Source organism: Pipistrellus hanaki (genome assembly GCF_964339955.1).
Source record: "Pipistrellus hanaki genome assembly, chromosome: 5".
Taxonomy (NCBI): domain Eukaryota; kingdom Metazoa; phylum Chordata; class Mammalia; order Chiroptera; family Vespertilionidae; genus Pipistrellus; species Pipistrellus hanaki.
Window position 1 is genome coordinate 2119117 of NC_140507.1, and position 20950 is coordinate 2140066.

A 20950-nucleotide genomic window follows, 5' to 3' on the forward strand; every position below is an offset into this window, starting at 1 on the left:
AATGAGTTTGCCGACCACTGTGCCTGGGAGAGATGAGGACATGAAGAAGGCAGAGCCAGGCACAATTCCAAGCTACTGAGACCCTCCTGCACACCGGGGGACACAGCCCCAGGGCCCCTCCTGTTCAGGAGCCACGTCTAGTGGGAGACCAAGGTCTGGGCACCTGAGAGGTCACCAGGACTCCAGAAGCTCCATTCCCACAGGCTGAGTGAGCAGAGGGTGACCAAGGTGGGTTTCCAGAAGGCACTCAGTAAGCCCTACCTTTCTCTCCCCTTCCTTAACCACGGAAAGGCAATTTATAAACACAGAACAGAAAAAAAAAAAGATGCTTAGAAAGTATCCATATGCATAAATAAATGAACTATATTTAAAAGTAACTATATTTAAAAGGCAGTAACACTCTTCCATCCTCATTTCTTCTTTCTGTCACCATGTGCAGTAGAGGGTAGGAAGATCTCTCTGAGGTTGCTCCAAAGCCCGTGGGAGTGGATGTTCCGGTAGGCACGGGGCTCTGCCGACGGGGCCCCGGCCGCCTGGGGGCAGTGCTGGCACCAGGCCCCGTCCCCTCGGCACCACTCGTTTGTGGTCTGGTTGGTGGCGGCCAGGAACAGCGCGAAGCACAGGAAGCCGCCCAGGAGGAAGCTCAGCACCAAGACGAAGCCCAGCAGGAAGACGATCCGCGGGAAGGTCAGGAACAGGCGCTGGGCAAAGAGCAGCACACGTGAGGCCGGGCTGACACAGCAGGGCCAGCCGGCCAGCCGGCCAGCCGGCCAGCCCTGGTCTCACCCAGAGACTGTCAGAGCCGCCTCCAGCTCACCCCCTCCGTGCACATCTACCCACTCAACACAAGTCAGAACCATCACAGCACTGACCACAGCCCGGGAGACACCGTATGTGCAGCTCAGCATGGGATAAACAAGGGTGTGCGCTGGAGGAAAGGGAGAGACTCAGGAGATGGTGCTATGCCTCTGACCTTCCTATAGAAACACAAAGAAATGATGTAACTCTGAGCTCATCCATCACAATCAAATCCAGATGGACAGAAGGCCCCTCTCTCTCTCTCTCTCTCTCTCTCTCTCTCTCTCTCTCTCTCTCTCTCTCTCTCTCTCTCTCTCTCTCTAAAATGGAACGGCCAGAGATACTGTGCAAGGTGCTCCCTGTACAGGGCACTGAATGTATGGAATGTGCATTCACAAGGCAGAGGAAGACTCCGGGACAGTCACACCATGGCACAATCAGGAGCCGACCAGATGGCCAACGTCCGTGTACTGATTTGGAAGAGATGTTGGTAACGTACTGCCCAGTGAGAAAGACAAGACGCAAGGATCACCATGGGTCCTGTCTGTGCAAACACGACTCTATGGACATGTATGGCCACATGAACAGATGGAGGAAAAAGGCCTGAAATATACCCACCAAGGGACAAAGGAGGTACCTCTGGGGAGTGGAAGTGTTGGGAGGAGAGTATGTTTTCATTTCTTTTTTCCAAGATGTTTTAAATTTTTTTCCTTCCCCACCCAGCTTTAACATATAATGGACGTATCTTTAAGGTGCACAACAGCAGTGCAAAATTTAATGATTTTCTATGCATATCTATAGAAATTACCGCCACCCTCAGTCCTGGGACGGCTATAAGAAATACTAGGTGGCCGAAACCGGTTTGGCTCAGTGGATAGGGCGGCGGCCTGCGGACTGAAAGGTCCCAGGTTTGATTCCGGTCAAGGGCATGTACCTTGGTTGTGGGCACATCCCCAGTAGGGGGGTGCAAGAGGCAGCTGATCGATGACACTCTCATCGATGTTTCTAACTCTATCTCTCTCCCTTCCTCTCTGTAAAAAATCAATAAAATATATATTAAAATATATATATATATTAGGTGTTGGCGAGGACATGGAGAAGCGGGAACACTGAGTGCTGGTGGTGCTCTGGGAACCAGCTGGCAGTCCCTCAGATGTTGAGTTTCCCTATGACCCAGCGAGCCCACTCTCAGCTATTCAGCTCAAGAGCAATAAAAACCGACGTCCACCCAAAAACTTGTGCACAAATGCTCATAGCAGCATTATTCAAAAATATCCAAAAAGTGACAACGCCCAAATGTCTATCAAATGACGAATGGAACAAAGTGTGGCAATCCCACACAATGGGATCTTTGCCATAACAAGAAATGAAGTACTGCCAAAACCGGTTTGGCTCAGTGGATAGAGCATCGGCCTGCGGACTGAAAAGTCCCGAGTTCGATTCCGGTCAAAGGCATGTACCTTGGTTGCAGGCACATCCCCAGGAAGAGGTGTGCAGAAGGCAGCTGATCGATGATTCTCTCTCATCAATGTTTCTAACTCTCTGTCCCTCTCTCTTCCTCTCTGTAAAAAAATCAATAGATTAAAAAAAAAGAAAAAAGAAATGAAGTACTGATTCATGCTATAGCATGGATGAACCTTGAAAAAGTTATGCTCCGTGAAAGAAGCCAATCTGAAAGGCCACATATTGTGTGATTCCATTGAGAGGAAATGGCCAGAAAGGTACATCTATAGGAACAGGAAGTCGATTAGCGGGGGCCCTGGCTGGGGGGAGAATGGAATGGGTGAGAAAATACTTTCTGGCGTGATGCAATATTCTGAAATCAGGATTGATGGTTACACAACCCTGCACATACGAACATCACTGGATTGTATATTTTGAAAGAGTAAATTTTACGGCATGTGAATTATTTACCAATTTTCAAAGATTATATGTCAATTTTTTTTTAAAGGAATGGCTTCATGTTTTTACTGGGAAAACAAAATGTCCCTTTCCCGTTTTGAAACTGAAGTCAGAAATATACAGCCCACAACAAAATAACCAGAATAACCGATTACCTGAATAAGAAAGATGGTGTCAACATCCTGGGAGTGTCCAAGGTCATCGACGTACAAGTCCAAGTCCGACATTACCACCAACCGGACCAGAAACACGGTGGTCACGATGGCCATGGTGGCAGCTGATGCCGTCAACGTCAGGAGGTAGATGAGGAAGTACCTGGCGTTCCAGGCCCCGATGCAGTTGTTCACCCACACACAGTGATGGTCAAAGCGGTGCACACACCGGTTACACACACCTGCACAGACACCGGCGGTCCGATGAGACAATGGCACCATGCACACCCGCTGACGTAGCCACAAACGGCGGTCTGAGCTGGGGGAATGGCAGGCAGCTGCTGTCACCCAGCTGTGAGGACTGCAGTGTCCAATACAGCAGCCACTCGCCCAGCCACAGGTGGGTACTGAGAACTAGATATGTGGCTACGAGAAACACTTGAAAAAATACTTTGTTGATATTAATAAATGTACAGATATTTTCCAATTTGTGAAATAACCCTTTTGAGTTCAATCTGAATACTGAGATGACGCAAGAGTTAGTGAATTTACTTAACTTAGTTTCAAAACTAATGCCTTTGCTTTAAAGTCAAATCAATTCTTCTGACAAAGATAAAACATTATATTAATGTAGATGTGGATATTAAAGGAAATGACTTTTTGGTACTGATTCAATTACTGAAAAACTTATAAAAATGTTGGGAATAGCTTGGGTAAGTGAATCTGCTATTCCAACTGTAAGTTGTATGAAATCTAAATACAGATCCAGTATTTTCAATAAAAATTTAGGGTCTGGATGAGAGGTGCTGTAAACATAAAATACACATCAGATTCAAAAACTTAGTATGAAAAAGAATATAAACTATCCCATGAATAATTTTTTTTAATATATATATTTCTGAATTGATTTCAGAGAGGAAGGGAGAGGGAGAGAGAAACAAACACCAATGATGAGAGAGAATCATTGACTGGCTGCCTCCTGCAGGCCCCCCACTGGGGATCAAGCCCACACCCAGGCTTGCGCCCCGATAGGAAATTGAACCGTGATCTCCTGTAGAGAGCGCCTGGGAAGGCACCTGACATTTCTTTCCTTATTGTCAGCTGACTCCAGCGCTGTAGGCAGAGCCACGCCCTGGAAACACACCTTGCCAGAGGCAGGTATGTGGTCAGCCTGACCTTCAGCTCAGGCGCCAGGTTTCATTATCTAAATCCAGCCAAGCACCAGGAATAGACACGATTATCTGGGCCCAGCCAGAAGTGAGCATTGCAAAGAAGCCACAAGAATGCATATAGTCTCCTTTGTCTTGGGCTTTAGTAAAACTTCCTGGTTAAGCACAGTACCCTGCAGACGCCTCTCTCGGGCAGCCTGCCGGTCCCGGGGCACAGGAAGGCTGTGTGCCCAGGACTGAGGGCGGCCACTCATTAGAGAAGAATACAAGACCTCCCCCAGGCATCTGAAAGAAACCACTATGGGGCCCCTGCCAGCAGGGCTGCCCCATGTCTGGGAGCAAAAGGCCGTCCCCCAGGTCGGTAACATTCCCTTACAGACGCAGCCTGAGCCACTCACTGCAGTGTTTGGATCGCGCTGGCTTCCTTAGATCACAAGTAGAGCACCACCTTTTCTCTGGGAACATCACTTCGTCGAACTCATAAACCTGAAGAAGCAATGCTTCGTTTGCTTTTGTGATGGTGCCTGGAAAACGTAAGGACAGATGTCAGTTTCAAGCAGGACTGGATAGTCACAAAGCCTGATCTGACAGAGCACAATGAAAAGTGCCGTATTTAATAAAAACTCATTTATAATTTTAATAGCTTTACTGAGAAATTAAAAACCCCAAATCACCCATTTAAAAATGTACAATTCTATAGTTTTTAGTTCATTCCGAGTTGTGCAATCACAATTTCAGAACATTTACATCACCTCCAAAAAGAAATCCTTTAGTCCATTTCTCTCTCCTCCCCTAGCTTCAGGCAACCACTAACCCACATCTGTCTCCACAGATCTGCCTTTTCTGGATACTTGTATATAGAATCAGGCAATATGTGGTCTTTTGTATATAACTTCTTTTTTTCTTTTTTTAATATATTTTATTGATTTTTCACAGAGAGGAAGGGAGAGGGTTAGAAACATCGATGAGAGAGAATCATAGATCAGCTGCCTCTTGCACACCCCCTACTGGGGATGTGCCTGCAACCAAGGTACATGCCCTTGACCGGAATCGAACCTGGGACCTCCCAGTCCCCAAGTTGACGCTCTATGCCACACCGGTTTCGGCTGTATGTGACTTCTTTCCCTAACATATTTTCAAGGTTTCCCCATGCTATAGTAGATGCAAGTACTTCCTTCCTCTTATTGCTGAAGTCATTAAATAGGCATACCACCTTTTATCTATTCATCAGCTGATGGACATTTAATGCTTCAAGGACAGGAAAGGTATAAAGTAAAGAAATGGGAAGGGAGTAAATATCAACCAACAGACAGATAGTATAGTAACATTAATATCAAACGAAAGAGCCTTGAAAACAATTAGCAGTGACAGAAGTTCATTATATTTTGAAAAGAGATTCAAGGAAGTGGTATTATTAATTCTAAACGTGAATGTATCTAATAAGAATACACGAGTAGCTAATAGTCACACACACATGCACACACACCAGTCTCCAAACATATTAAACAAAAACTTACAAGAAAAAGTCTGTCAAATCTACTATCAGAATGAGATACCATACCTCTCATTAATAGAACAAAAAACATAGTGTGAATATAAAAGATTTGAACATAATCAACAAATGTGATATAATGTATTTATATAGTTTCTCTGTATCCAAGAACAAATTCTTTTTTAAGCACACATAGACCATTTACAAAAACCACATGCCCAGGCATAATGCAAATATCAATAACATTTTCAAAAGAAAGTATCCTACAGACCATAATCTCTCTATGTAGCATAATAAGTGGAAGTATCAAAAATTTAAACTACAGAATTCATATGGAAAATGTTTAACTATTCTAAAAAACCAAGGTCAAAGAAGGAAAAAATAAAATTAGAAAACTCTCGCCAAAACCGGTTTGGCTCAGTGGTAGAGCGTCAGTCTGAGGACTGAAAGGTCCCGGGTTTGATTCCGGTCCAGGGCATGTACATTGGTTGCGGGCACATCCCCGGTAGGGGGTGTGCAAGAGGCAGCTGGTCGATGTTTCTCTCTCATCGACGTTTCTAGCTCTCTATCTCTCTCCCTTCCTCTCTGTAAAAATATCAATAAAATATATATTTTAAAAAAAATTAGAAAACTCTCAAAACTGAAAGATCATGTCCTGGCCGGTTTGGCTCAGTGGATAGAACGTCGGCCTGCGGACTGAAGGGTCCTGGGTTCAATTCCCATCAAGGGCACAGGTTGTGTGCTCGATCCCCAGTGGGGGGACGTGCAGGAGGCAGCTGATCCGTGATTCTCTCTCATCCCTAATTTTCTGCCTCTCTCCCTCTTCCTTCCTCTCTGAAATCAATAAAAACACACACAAAAACATGCAAAGATCATGAAGACACTAAATATCAAACCTTTCAAGGCCTTCCAGGGATTGCTAATAGTTGGCAGCACTATTAGTGAGGCTGACAGCTGAGCTGTCTATGCCAAGAGCCCCCACTCACCAGGGTCGGTGAGGCAGCTCAGGGTGAAGAACACCAGGTTCACGGCCAGCAGCAGGTGGGGCAGCAGAAGGTAGCACAAGGAGAAGTCCAGCTCCTGACAGTAGCCCAGGATCTCCCAGGTGTACTCCGTGTAAACCATTCCTTGTAAGACGACGTGCAGGACGAGGAAGGCGTTGTTTCTGAAAGGAAGCGGCTCAGGCTTGTCCCGGGCTCCGTGGGGGTCACACAGCACTCACTGCGGACAGCCCGGGCCAGCTGCTTCCTTTGGGCCTGAGGTGCTGTGAGAACCACCTCAGAAACGGTGTGACACAGCTGGCCCAGGGCCTAGCAGGTGGTCAGCACTCAAATGTTGTGTATTATCATAATCGTCTATCTTAGGAACTAAGATCTCAGTATTGGAATATGTTTCTTTTTACAGAAATGCATATCAATATCTTCCGACGTTTTTTATTTTTTAAAAAATATAATTTATTGAATTTTTACAGAGAGGAAGGGAGAGGGATAGAGAGTTAGAAACATCGATGAGAGAGAATCATCGATCAGCTGCCTCCTGCACACCCCCCACTGGGGATGTGCCCGCAACCAAGGTACAGGCCCTTGACCGGAATCGAACCCGGGACCCTTCAGTCCGCAAGCCGACTCTCTATCCACTGAGCCAAACCGGTTTCAGCTGTTCCCACCCTTTAAATACTTCCATTTAAAAGTGCACATGGCCGGCCGGGACCGGTTTGGCTCAATGGATAGAGAGTCGGCTTGGGGACTGAAGGGCCCCGGGTTCGATTCTGGTCAAGGGCATGTACCTTGGTTGCGGGTATATCCCCAGTAGGGGGTGTGCAGGAGGCAGCTGATCGATGACTCTCTCTCATTGATGTTTCGAACTCTCTATCCCTCTCCCTTCCTCTCTGTACAAAATCAATAAAAATATATATATTTTTAAAAAGTGCACATGGCAAACCGGAGGGGACAGGCAGATTATCTGTGAGGAGAGGCTCTGAAGCCAGGACTCTGGACCTTCCCAGCAGCTTTTCTGTAGCTGGAAGCCACACGACCGCCACAATAAGCAGAACAAAAGAATACCGGGTGTGAAAGAGGTAATGAAGCGATCTCAGCACAGCTCTCTGAAGCCGTTCAGGAGTTATAAAGGAAAATATCTAAAACAAAGAAAAGAGAAACAGTCAATTTCATTTTTCATTCTCCCCCAACACCCAATCAGATGCCGCCCGCTCAGCTGCCAATACTGGCGATACTGTGCTTCTGCACCTGGGCAGAGAAGAGCTCTAAGAGAGAATAAAGAGGATGGCTTCCCCAGCTGCCCTTCCTTGAAGCCAGCTCCGCCATTTCCACCCTCACCTCAAAGAAGGCACCATGTCAGGGTCTTCAAGCAAAGGGTGGCTGGACAGGTGCTGCTGATGGGAACGCCCCTTCTTCCCTGCCTGAGTTCAACCCTCCCTTCCAAACCCACCTCCAGGGCACCCCTTCCCCAGGGCTGCTCACCTGACTGCTCTCTCTGATCCCTGAAGGCGTGTGGGCAGCCCAATGCTCAGCTTTCTGCCCTACACCCCCGTTTCACCCTCAGGCCCCTCCGGGCAGACACTGCTCAAACCCATGCCCAACGACAGCCATCAGATCCAGAGAAAAACAGGCAACCTTAAGAATGCTACCTTCTCTCAAGGCATCAATGCAGGATTACTTTTAACAATCAGGAGGGGGAAAACCCCAGCAAGGACGACTTTGCCATAAATGAAAGAACAAGGGGATACTTGAATAAAAATGGCATCTCTCCTTCCGCCCGCCAGGAAACGGGGAGCTTTGTAGACTGATGCATCAGTTACCTGTGCGCCCCCTCGGGCCAGGCCATTCAGGTAGCGGGTTTGCAAGCAGATGCAGAGCACAACACCACCAATCAGCAGCAAAGCCAAGTAATATGAGAAGAGAACCAGGAAGTCCATCCTGGGGCTGCAGAGGAACAGAAAGAGGGTGGCGACACTGAGGGGTTCATTCCGTGGCTCCTATTCTCAGTCATCAACTCCCTACTCGGCTCCCAAAACAAAAGTCACCAGCCCTTAAAGCACACAGGCCTGGGTGCTCGCTCTCCTTCCCAAATGCCTTAATCCAACCACCGCAGCCCGCTTTGGGGCATCTCCCATCTGCAGATTCCAAAATGCAGTGGGGAAGAATATGCAAACATGCACTCACCTTCCCCCCCCCCCCCCAACAAACCATCTGTTACTTCCTTAAACACAAACAGTCACACAGATGTGAACACAGAGCGGAGCTAACAGGATCTGGTGATGCCACTGGACGAGCATCCCCGGAGGCGGGCAGGGGCCCAGGGCCAGGCCGCAGGAGGCAGGAAGGGCAGGCTGTGAGTAACTGGGGTGGTTACTGGGCCTTAGCAAATGAGCCGGGCCAGACTCCCAATGGAGATAACCAACTAGAAGCTACTCATGAACCGGGAACAAAGAGCAGCCGTTCTCACCGGGTGGCTCGGGGTCTCCAGCCTACATAGTTCTTGTCTGGAGGATGATTTCCGGCGGGCAGCTCTGGCTTTCCTCCTCCCAACACTCACAGAGCTTTCCCACCGCATTTCCTCCGGCGCAGAGGCATGCGCCCGGAACCGCCGGACACCCCCGGGCTGCGCGAGGCAGCTTCCGCCCGGAGGCCGGACCCGGCTGCGGACCGGTCAGTTCCACACTCGCCCGAGACACCCGGCACAGGGGCGCGGAGGAGGCACGCGCTGTGGGACAGAATGTGACGTCGGGGGCAGACGGGGCTCCTCAGGGTGGACGGGGGGCTGGTCATTAGGCTTCCGGAGGAGAAGCTAATTGGGAAGAATTACGCTGCGAGCCTCGGAGGCCTGTCCCTGAGGCGCCCACGTTGGGGACCCGCCAGAAGGGCCTCCCCGAAGCCACCCTCTATCCTAGGGTGGCGGCCGGTGGGCCTCGCGGGAGCTCGCCCCTGATCCCGGGGGGCCGGGGTGCAGAGGGGAACGATGTGGGGGCCGGGCCCCGGGCGGGGGTGAAGGGCGCCGCGTCCTCCCGCACAGCGAGGGGGAGGGCGGGAAGGGCGGCCACACAGACACACGGGCGCCCTGAGCCAGCGGGGCAGCCCAGCGCCCAGCGGAGGGCGCCTTACCTCCCAGGGCGACCCACCAACCGCCCGCGGCACCCCGCCCGCGCCTCCGGGGCGCGCCCCCAGAACGCCGTCGCGGCCGTGACGTCAGCGCGCGACGCTGGCGGACGGAGCGACTTCCGGCGGAAGTGCGGGGGGCGCGGCGGGGAGGAGTTTGCGGGTTGCGTTCCGCCTCATAGAGGGCGTCCGTTGTTGCACTCGTAAGCGCCTTCGGACCGTGATGGAGGCCGAAGGCTGGAAGGTCGAACTTCCGAGCGCATTTGCTACAGATCGTCCAGAAAGGCGGCCTGGGGCTGCGGGGCCGGGGTGGCGGAGGGCCCGAGCCAGCCTCCCCGCGCCTGCGCAGAGCCTAGCCTGGCCCGGCCTCCCCGCGCCTGCGCAGAGCCGAGCAGCGCCCCCGCCTCCCCGCGCAAGCGCGCTCGGGCTCCAGCGCTGCGTCTCGGCCGGCCCGTTGCCTAGCGCTCCGCCAGCCCCGCCGTGGCGTCTTCGCTCCCGCTGTTCGGAGCAGCTCGGAACGTCCTGCCCCGGAGCAGGGCCGGCGCCTGGCGACAAGCCCGTGGGCAGGAGGAACGCTGCTCAATGAGCTGGTCCTGCGGTGAGCGGTGAAAAGGCTGCTTCCAAACCAAGCGCCGGGAGCCGTTCCCTGCGGGCTGCCCTCTGGCTCCGAACCCCGGCATCGGCTATTCCTGGCACCTCGGCCCGCTGTCCCGCGGAGCCAGGCCGGCCTCCCTTTGAGGGGGAGCGTCTGATCTCCAAACACCGGCCTTCAACTGGTTTCCTGCCGGGCTTTGCTGCCTACCCCAAAAGGAAAAGCTCTCTTCTTTTTTAGAATCTTACCAAGCTGGTACACTGTGTGCAGGGCCTTCAGGAGCTCACAGACGCGGAATTGGGCTGGGGGCTGGGGGCGGGAGGCAGAATGCGCCCCCAGGGAGGACGGGTGTGGATGGAGCTTCAATCACATCCGGAGTGGTCTGCATCAGTCCAGGTCACTGCTCATCCCGCTGGTTAATTCTGAGTTGGAGGTTAAGTATTTAAGTTAGCTTTTTTTGTCTACATAACTACAGAATTCTATTTTTGTCCCCATTCATTTGTTTCTGGATGGTTTCCATTGAGACTAATTAAATCTTGTTTTGATCACTATGTTATATTGTGCTGGCCTGCCTTTCTTTAGTTTTTTTTTTAGGTTATGGAAGTAATGAAACTTATGTTTGTAAAAGATTCAAACTATGCAAAACAAAAAACAGCAATCACCCCTTGACCACCACCTCTCCCAAATTCCAGTCCCTCAACAGAATTAATCACTGGTATTTAGTGTGTACCCGCCAACGTCCTTACACGATTATACATACATATTTATTCAGCAAGAATGTACTGGGTTCCCAGTGTATGCCAGGCACTGTTCTAGGCACTAGGAACATGGTAAAACAGAAACACCCCTGATACATGTTTACTTGATGTTTACAGCAATTGCATCACATAAGTAAGAGTTCTCCATCTGGCGTGTTTTCCACTCAACAATATGTCTTGGTGATCTTTCCACACCACTACATATACACAGAATGGCCGAATTATTATGACCACCTGACGTTTGTAGGCAAATTAGCCGTACACTGCATCATATGGGATATGGAATCCAAAGGCCTGTTTGAACACCTTTGCTTTCTGCAGTTACCAAGATAAGATGTTTCCAATTCACACAGAAACACAAGGGTTGGACAGTCAAACATTGGGGAAAAAGTCATGTGGTCCGATGAATCACATTTCCAGTTGCATCATGCAGATGGCAGTGAGAATTTATCGGAAACAGCATGAAAGCATGCCCCCCACATGCATGAGTACAACCCTTCAAGCTGGAGGGGGCAGTGTTATGGTTTGGGGCATGTTTTCCTGGCATGATTTGGGCCCTTTAATTCATGTGGAACAACGTCTGAATAGCACAACATACCTAAGTATCGTTGCTGATCAAGTTCATCCTATCATGTTGATGGCGTATCCCAATGGAGATGGCTTCTTCCAACCAGACAATGCGCCATGCCACGGTGCTCATACTATGGCAGGAGTGGTTTCAAGACTTTCCCTTGCTTAGGTGGCCCCACAATCACCAGATCGCAATCCAATGGAGCATTTGTGGGACGAAGTTAAAAGAGCCGTCAGGCAGCTGGTTCCACAACCATCAGATCTCACAGAACGGATGGTGCCATCCATCAGGCATGGTGTCAGATTCCTCGCATCACCTTTCAGCATCTCATGGCGTCAATGCCAAGAAGAATCACCTCAGTATTGAAGGCAAAAGGTGGCCCAACAAAGTACTGATGGGGTGGCCATAATACTCTGGCCACTCAGTATATATATATTTTTTTAAAAATATATTTTATTGATTTTTTACAGAGAGGAAGGGAGGGGGACAGAGAGCTAGAAACATCGATGAGAAACATAGACCAGCTGCCTTCTGCACACCCCTTACCGGGGATGTACCGCAACCGAGGTACATGCCCTTGTCTGGAATCAAACCTGGGACCTTTCAGTCCACAGACCAACGCTCTATCCACTGAGCCAAACCAGTTTCGGCCTCAGTGTATATTTACCGCATTGTATTTACATCACTAGGTGCATTTCATTACTTCTCTGAGCCAGGACTCACCTGCCAGAATCCCAAACTCCGATGCCTGAAGGTAACAAATCAGTAGAGTGATGAAGTGGAGCAGGTGTGTTTTGTTCAAAGCAGAAATAGTTCTTTACACTGACCAAAGGATTGTTAACTTGAAATCCAGTGCTGTAAGAGGTTTTTTTTAATACCAATTTTTAAATAAATCTAATTTTTTTAATGTTGGCAACTAATTCAGAAAATACTTAATATGTATTTAATATATTGTTATTGATTTCAGAGGAGAGAGAGATAGAAACATCAATGATGAGAGAGAATCATGGATCTGCTGCCTCGGAATAGAACCTGTGACCGCCTGGTTCATAGATTGATACTCAACCACTGAGCCACACTGGCCGGGCAAACTAATTCAAATTTGGAAAACACTCGAGCTAAGCAAAACACGCCTGCAAAGCAAATTTGGCCCAATGGCTGTCAGTGTGCAACCTCTAATACAACCATCTATTGCTACACATTTAGGTTCAATTCCGTTCTTTCCTCTTCCAAACCACGCTGCAGTGGAATGGAGCTTCATGACACACAAGTATCATGGAGCTTCATGACACACAAGTCGGCAACTAAGTAATTGCGTGTTTCACACATATATGGCTTCAGTTGAATTTTTAGGTTTGCAGACGTAGTACAAATGTAAAACACATTTTGTTATTTGGTAGTTGGCTATTCAGCTGTTAATCAGTAAAAAAAAGTTTTTGATCTGTTTTGTAGTTTTCGTTTGGCGTTCGTTGAAAAATGGAAAATCAAAAGGAACATTTTCGTCATATTTTGCTTTTTTATTTCCGCAAAGGGAAAAACGCATCGCAAGCTCATAAAAAGTTATGTGCTGTTTATGGTGACGAAGCCTTAAAAGAACGGCAGTGTCAAAATTGGTTTGCCAAATTTCGTTCTGGTGATTTTTCACTCAAAGATGAAAAACGCTCTGGTCGTCCAGTTGAAGTTGATGACGCCCTAATCAAAGCAATAATCAATTCGGACTGTCACAGTACAACACGTGAGATTGCAGAGAAGCTTCATGTATCGCATACATGCATTGAAAATCACTTAAAACAACTTGGCTATGTTCAAAAACTCTATACATGGGTTCCTCACGAACTGAAAGAATCACAGTTAACGCAACGCATTAGCAGCTGCGATTTGCTAAAGAAACGTAATGAAAATGATCCATTTTTAAAATGACTGATAACTGGCGATGAAAAATGGGTTGTTTACAACAATATCAAGCGGAAAAGATCGTGGAGCAGGCCAGGTGAACCAACTCAAACAACATCAAAAGCTGATATTCATCAAAAGAAGTTTTGTTATCAGTTTGGTGGGATTACAAAGGAATTGTCTACTTTGAACTCTTACCACCCAACCGAACGATCAATTCTGATGTCTACATTGAACAACTAACGAAATTAAACAATGCAGTTGAAGAAAAGCGGCCCGAATTGACAAATCGAAAAGGTGTTGTATTCCATCATGACAATGCAAGGCCACACACATCTTTGGTCACTCGGCAAAAATTAATGGAGCTTGGTTGGGATGTTTTGCCACATCCACCATATAGTCCTGACCTTGCACCATCTGATTACTTTTTGTTTCGATCTTTACAAAACTCCTTGAATGGTAAAAATTTCAATAATGATGATGATGTCAAATCGTACCTGATTCAGTTTTTTGCTAATAAAAACCAGAAGTTTTTTGAACGTGGGATTATGATGCTGCCTGAAAGATGGCAAAAGGTCATTGATCAAAATGGGCAATACATTACAGAATAAAGTTATTTAGTTCCATAAAAAAATTGTCTTTGATTTGCTTTTTTAAATCCGCAATTACTTAGTTGCCGAAATATATATATATATATATATATATATATATATATATATATTTTAATATATTTTATTGATTTTCCACAGAGAGGAAGGAAGAGGGATAGAGAGCTAGAAACATCAGTGAGAGAGGAATATCAACCAGCTGCCTCTTGCATACCCCCTACTGGGGATGTGCTCACAACCAATGTACATGCCCCTGACCGGAATCGAACCTGGGACCTTTCAGTGCACAGACCGACGCTTTATCCACTGAGCCAAACCGGTCCCGGCTCAATCAGTGTTCTTAATTACTGTGCTGAGCTGTCTTAATTACAGCTGGCCGATTCTGAGTGATGGTGTACATTCTATGTGTTTATTGGCCAATTGTCTTTCCTCTGTTGTGAATTCTATCAATTACTCTTAGTCATTTTCACTTGAGTTGATTATCATTTTCTTGTTTGCAGTACTATTTACATATTTTTATCTGTTGGGCTTCATGAGTGTTTATATCCTAACAATGTGGTATCCTTTGCACACTGCATAGTTTATCAAACTTCAAAGTCAGGTTGGAAACCACCATTCTCATTTCCTGCTCCACAAACTCGTGTGTTTTCTGGCATTTAATTTTCCCCCTCTTGTTCTTCAAATACCAAGCCTGAACCTTGACACTAGGCAAAAACACACTGCTAAAGCCCTAACCGCCTATGTACCTTGGTTGCGGGCACATCCCCAGTAGGGGGTGTGCAGGAGGCAGCTGATCGATGTTTCTCTCTCATCGATGTTTCTAACTCTCTATCCCTCTCCCTTCCTCTCTGTAAAAAATCAATAAAAATTTTTTTTTAACTGCTACGTTTAAAACTAAAAAGATCATTGGAACTCGCTAGCAGGACTGTGTCTCCTGTGAAACATGCAGTGAAGGATCCCCATTCGTAGCATTCCTGACCGCTCCCGCCGGCCCTGAAACTGGACCCGTGGTGTCAGCTTTGTACCTGCTTTCAGATCGGTTGACAGGATCAACGATCTCTTGTCCCTACGAGCATGACCGAAGCAATGCTTCGGAAACGGGATACAAGACATCATGCCTCCCCTTGCAACAGTCAAATAGCGTGCGATGCTTGTTTTAAATCTGATTTGTTGGTTGAGGGCAGTTTTACAGTGGAGAAAGCAAAAAAAATTAAAGGAACATAAAAGTATTTTTGTTGGAGGGCAAGGATGTGTCTGTGTTTGTTTACTATTGTATCAATAGCAACTATTTTATTGATTAGTTCATAGTAGATGCTCAATAAAACTGTGTTGAATGAGTGAAAGAACAATGATGAATTGTACCCAAAGGAAATCTATATTGGGAATATCACTAACACAAAACATTCCTCTGACCGTAAGGGGGAGCCACAGTGCGAGCATGATGTAGGTGTGGCCGGCTTGGACTTCCAGATTTCCCCTTGGCCTCTGCGACCTGGCTGCTGCCCCTTAAAGCCACCGTGTTCAGCAGCCAGGTCCAAGGGGGATTATCAGGACAGAATCTCCACTTTCTGATCGCTTTTCAACTGGTCTCAACTCCGTGCACTGTTCTCTCCTCACCCCCACATGCTCTCTCACTTTGGCCACCAATTCCGCAGTTCACCATCAGCTGTGGTATTTCTCAAATGAGCATTTAAGTGGACTATACTTAAAAATGATCTGGCCCGGCCAGTGTTTGAGTGTCAACCTATGAACTAGGACAGGGGTCTTCAAACTATGGCCCGCGAGCCACATGCAGCCCCCAGGGGAGTCTGATCCTGCCCGCCAGGTTTTTTGGGCAGTGAGCGCAGCCAAGGTGTTACAGTAGGAATTAGTAGTTCATATAGTCCGGCCCTCCAGCTCTCTGAGGGACCATGATCTGGCCCCCACTTTAAAAAGTTTGAGGACCCCTGAACTAGGAGGTCACGACTCAATTCCCAGTCAGGGCATATGCCCAAGTTGCAGGCTAGATCCCCAGTGTGAGGCGTATAGGAGGCAATCAATGATTCTCCCTCCTCATTGATGTTTCTGTCTCTCTCCAAGCTCCCATCATCTCTGGAATCAATAAGAAAAAGAAGAGCCCAGCCGGGTGTAGCTCAGCAGTTGAGTGTCGACCCAGAAACCAGGAGGTCACCGGTTCAAGTCCTAGTCAGGGCACACGCCCAGGTTTCAGACTCAATCCCCAGCGGGGACCGTGCAGGAGGCAGCCGATCAATGACTCTCTCTTCACTGATGTTTCTATCTCTCTCTCCCTCTCCCTTCCTCTCTGAAATCAATAAAAATATATGAAAAAAGAAAAAAGAAAAGAGAAGCTGCCTGACAACCGGAGAAAAGACAAGCAAGAGCTTCGGGCCGCCTGGTGGAGGGTGGTGGGTCCCTTCAGGAGAGGGTGCCATGTGTGCTGTGCTGGTGTCATGTGTGTGTCATGCAGAAAGGCCGGTGTGTGAACGCCCAGAGTTGTGGGGACGGAGTGAACGGCTGCTGGGTGAGTGTCCCCGAGCCAGGACTTCCTTTCCCAGCCTCCCTGCCAGGCGATCAGGACGATCAGGACGGGCGGAGCTCCGTGGGGGGCCAGGGAGACATTCCCAATGGAAAGCAACGCAGCGGCTGGAGGGTGAGCTCAGGATCCGGCTTCCCGGGCTCCCGCGCGGGACCTGTCCGGCTGGCCTCGTAGTTTCGGCCAGTGACTTGAGCTCTGAGTTTCGGTTTCCTCGTCTGTAAAGTGAGGATGAGAGACTCAACCTCAAGGGGCATCATGAGGATTAAATGGGGAAAAGCGTGTAAAGCACCTTCAGTCAATATTGGCCATGAATAGCCTCACCCAGTGGTCGGCAAACTCGTCAGTCCACAGAGTCAAATATTAACAGCACAACGACTGAAATTTCTTTTCTTTTTTTTAAATATACATTTTGTTGATTGTTTACAGAGAGGAAGGGAGAGGGATAGAAAGTCAGAAACATCAATGAGAGAGAAACATCGATCAGCTGCCTCTTGCATACCCCCCACCGGGGATGTGCCCGCAACCAAGGTACATGCCCTTGACCTGAATCGAACCCAGGACCCTTGAGTCTGCAGGCCGACGCTCTATCCACTGAGCCAAACCGGTTTCGGCTGAAATTTCTTTTGAGAGCCAAATTTTTTAAACTTAAACTTCTTCTAACGCCACTTCTTCAAAACAGACTCGCCCAGGCCATGGTATTTCGTAAAAGAGCCACACTCAAGGGGCCAAAGAGCCGCATGTGGCTCGCGAGCCGCAGTTTGCCGACCACGGACCCAGACGCCCTCCTCCATGTTCACAAAGGTGACCGATCCAGGAGCACAAAGACGGGAGTGTTTCTGGCACGGGGTTTGGGGTGTCAGTGTTCTGTGAGCTGCAGGTAACAGTAAACCCAGCTCAGCCTGGACTGAACAGCACAGGAGACTCCTGGCCCCTGCCACGGGGATGCCCCGAAAGGGGCAGGCTGCAGGAGCGATGGGGTCATGGCATCACTGCTCATGGGCTCTCTGCTTCGCCCCTCGCCCTGCCACTGCAGCGTCCGCTTGACCCCCAGACCATCTCCCCCCGTGAGGGAGGCTGCCAGCCACACGTGGGGCTTCATTTTCCCCGTTCACATAGAACGCGGGCAGCTGGGGGAGGTTTACCCTGGCATTCCCAGAGGCATGGTGCTGAGACTCACCCTGGCCGGCTAGAGGCATAGCTTCACCCTGAACCAGGGATGGGTCAGGAGAAGGGCGTGTGCCAGGAGCCCCTGCGGAGGCTGCGGGGGTGGGGGGGCGTTCTCCCAATCACTGAAGCTCCTCAGGGGAGAGGCAGATCCCAGGGAGAGCCGGTCATTGTGAATGCGGTGTGGGTGCTGGGCAGGCTCTCACCACGTTGTAACATTTGGGATGATGGGAGGGATGTGCCAGAATATCCCTCCACAGGAGGGTTAAGCTCAGGGTGAATGAAGGTGCAACACTGACAATGCTGTGGTGGATGTCCTTCGGCGCCCAGACTGAAAGGCAAACCTATTAATAAATCCCTTTCTGGCCGCTGCCTCCTGCGGTAGCTCAAGGAAACCTGTACTCAGAGGAAGGAGCAGGAAACGTTAGCCCCGAGGCTGCAGTAGCACAGTCCGCAGTCTGCAAGGTCACCTGAGCGAGCGGATGCAGATCCTTGGGAAGAGCAAGGAGGTGTAAACGGAGAAGAAGCGGAGGCTGTCGGACATGGGACCAGCAGGAAAGGCGGAGCTGGCGAAGAGGGCCAAGGTCGGGTGGGAGCCTGAGGAAAGAAACCGCCATGGAGGCCAAACAGCAGGGGAGCCAGAGGGATGCGGGCCCCACAGGATCCGTGCATTGCCCCTGGGGGAGTGAGGAGCCCCATCCTGGCTCGGGAGTGACAGTGGACTGGCCCACCCGGTTCTGAGGGCTTCTCTGAACCAGGGAGTCATCGGGGCAACTCCTCTTCCGAACCCACTGCAGATGGCACGAAGCTGCCACAGGTAGCCCTCCCCCCGGATCCAGGAAAGCTGCCCAGCCCACACCGGACTGGGATGTAGTGACCAATGGAACTTGGAGGCCGTTTGTTACAGCAGCTAGCGTTAATCACCCTGACTGATACACCATCCGAGTTTGGTGAAAGCCGTAGTGCTGGGAACCAATTCCAGCATGGAATAATTACAAGGGTTCCACCAAAAGATCGATGGGACTTGGGGGGCTCCACACGGCTGAGCCACATATGTAAACAGCTAAACGGCACTTCCCCCAAACCTGAATAGGATGATTGTTAACTGCCAGACAGCTCAGGGCATTTTATTGCTTCCTGTTGGCCAAACACCTGAGCAGCTGTAGGCGATTCCCCAAACTGACAATCTCTGTAAACCACACGTGTCAAACACAAGGCCCGCGGGCCAAATCCAGCCCGCCAGGCCTTGCAATGTGGCCCGCACCGCGCTGTCATCACTGCACTCCGCTGTCAGTTTATGACTGTCAGTTTATGACTGTTCAGTAAACCATTCGGCCCGCGATTTAGGCTAGATTTTAGATTTTGGCCCCTTCTCTGATTGAGTTCGACACCCCTACAGTGTAAACCCTTTGATACCGCACCCTTTGAAGTGTATATTCCCACCTCGCCTTGGAACAAATTGTGTTTAATAAAAGCATGGGTTCTTGGTCAAGGAGAAGAGTCTTCTAGCTCCTATAGCTGAAGCTCCTCTGACCCCCCAATGCCTCTCAAAAGTATCTTTTGTCCACGGACTCCTTCTTAATCATCTACACACAGCCCTTCCTCCAGAATGCTGAGCCCTTTGTAAGGCTGGGAAAAAGAACCCCGGCACCATAGCCAGGCTCCATTCCAATCATCAAACCTGTCCTGGAAGGTGCCATGATGTCATTGGTCACTTCAGCGGGTCATGACCTAGGGGCCAACAGTCATCTGGACCTGCCCCTCCATCCCCCAGCAGGTGGTCACCTACTCCCCTTTGGGCTTAAGGACACATCATGGACCTACGCAGAGGCTCTGGGCAGGTGCACCTGATGAGCCTGCAAGGTAGTGGTGCCCAGGTGGGATGCCCCTGGGTCCAGAGTGGCGAGATGTGCCAGGGTGGACTTGGCGTGGAGAGAGGGAGCTGCCAGCCAATGAGAAGCTGATGTCTGGGTTTTCCCAGCCAATTCTGGTCTGCCCGCATTTGTCCCCGTGGCCGAGGCCATGGCCCAGCTCTAAACATGTCCTGAATGACGCCCGTTAGCCATTTCAGATGAAATTTCTCTATGGCAGCGCATTCAGTTTCCTGGGCTGTCACACCAAAATGCCACGTACTGGCATTAACATAACATATCCTCTCTCAGTGCTATAGGCTGGAGGTCTGAGATCAAGGTGTCAGCAGGGTTGGTGTCTCCTGAGGGGTGTCTCTCTCTCTCTCTCTCTCTCTCTCTCTCTCTCTCTCTCTCTCTCTCTCTCTCTCTCCTTCTCTCCCCCCTCTCTCTCCCTCTCCTCTCTTTCCCTCTACCCCCTTCTTCCTCTCTCCCTCCCTCTCTCCCTCTCTCTCTTTCTCCCTCTTGCTCCCTCCCTTTCTCTCCCCCTCCCTCCCTCTCTCTGTCCTTCTCTCTCTCCCTCTCCCCCCCTCTCTCTTCCTCTCTCTCTCTCTCTCTCTCCCTTCTCCCCTCTCCCCCCACCCCTCTGGCTCGCAGATGGCCTGCTTCTCTGTGTCTTCACGTGCCTTTCCTGTGTGTGTGCATCCTGGGTGTTTCTTTGTGTGCAAATTTCTCATCTTGTCAGAATACCAGTCACATGGATGAGGGCACCCTAACAACCTCACTTTAACTTACCCACCTCTTTAAAGGTCTTATCTCAAAAGGAGTCCCATTGGGAGGAGCTGGGAGTTAGAAATCCGACACAGGGGGAACAGCTGGCCCTGTAACCAGCAGGGCCCGCTTCAGGCGCTCAGTCACGTTTCTGTGGGTTATTTATACATTTTATTGATTTTTTACAGAGAGGAAGGGAGAGAGATAGAGAGCTAGAAACGTCGATGAGAGAGAAACATTGACCAGCTGCCTCTTGCACACCCCCTACCGGGATGTGCCCGCAACCAAAGTACATGTCCTTGACCGGAATCGAACCCGGGACCTTTCGGTTCACAGACCGACGCTCTACCGCTGAGCCACACCGGTTTGGGCTCTGTGGGCTACTTAAGGGCAAAAAGCTCTTTGTGGAAGACTCAGACCAACCACAAGACTCTTATATTAAAATTATTTTTATTGATTGTAGAGAGGAAGGGAGAGGGATGGAGAGAGATAGAAACATCAATGATGAGAGAGAATCATTGATCAGCTGCAACCACAAACTCTTGACTGGGCGCCATGGTTGGGCTGGATGTTTTCCAGAGT

The 20950-nt window shown here is 49.3% G+C and overlaps 1 protein-coding gene across 2 annotated transcripts; it reads right to left on the bottom strand.

The window, feature by feature from the left end:
• Window positions 1-345: 345 nt before the first annotated feature.
• On the bottom strand, window positions 346-10765 carry ZDHHC4 (zDHHC palmitoyltransferase 4). Of its 2 annotated transcripts, XM_084886204.1 has the most exons (8): window positions 9635-10765; window positions 8979-9236; window positions 8332-8455; window positions 7577-7650; window positions 6500-6678; window positions 4420-4545; window positions 2856-3094; window positions 346-701 (listed from the first exon to the last, which is right to left on the bottom strand). In XM_084886204.1, the coding sequence occupies exons 3-8, from the start codon at window positions 8446-8448 to the stop codon at window positions 411-413; spliced, it is 1026 nt and encodes a 341-aa protein (XP_084742330.1). In that variant the 5' UTR covers window positions 8449-8455; window positions 8979-9236; window positions 9635-10765; the 3' UTR covers window positions 346-410. The 2 variants fall into 2 exon arrangements, with proteins under 2 accessions (XP_084742330.1, XP_084742329.1); XM_084886203.1 differs by having other exon boundaries at window positions 8979-10765.
• Between the last annotated feature and the right edge of the window lie 10185 nt (window positions 10766-20950).

Coding starts and splice junctions, on each gene's coding strand:
- ZDHHC4 (XM_084886204.1), bottom strand. CDS start 8,448: ATGGACTTCCTGGTTCTCTTCTCATATTACTTGGCTTTGCTGCTGATT. Junction 7,651..8,331: donor TGGCCCGAGGGGGCGCACAG/GTAACTGATGCA, acceptor TCTTTGTTTTAG/ATATTTTCCTTTATAACTCC. Junction 702..2,855: donor ACACCATCTTTCTTATTCAG/GTAATCGGTTAT, acceptor CTCTTTGCCCAG/CGCCTGTTCCTGACCTTCCC.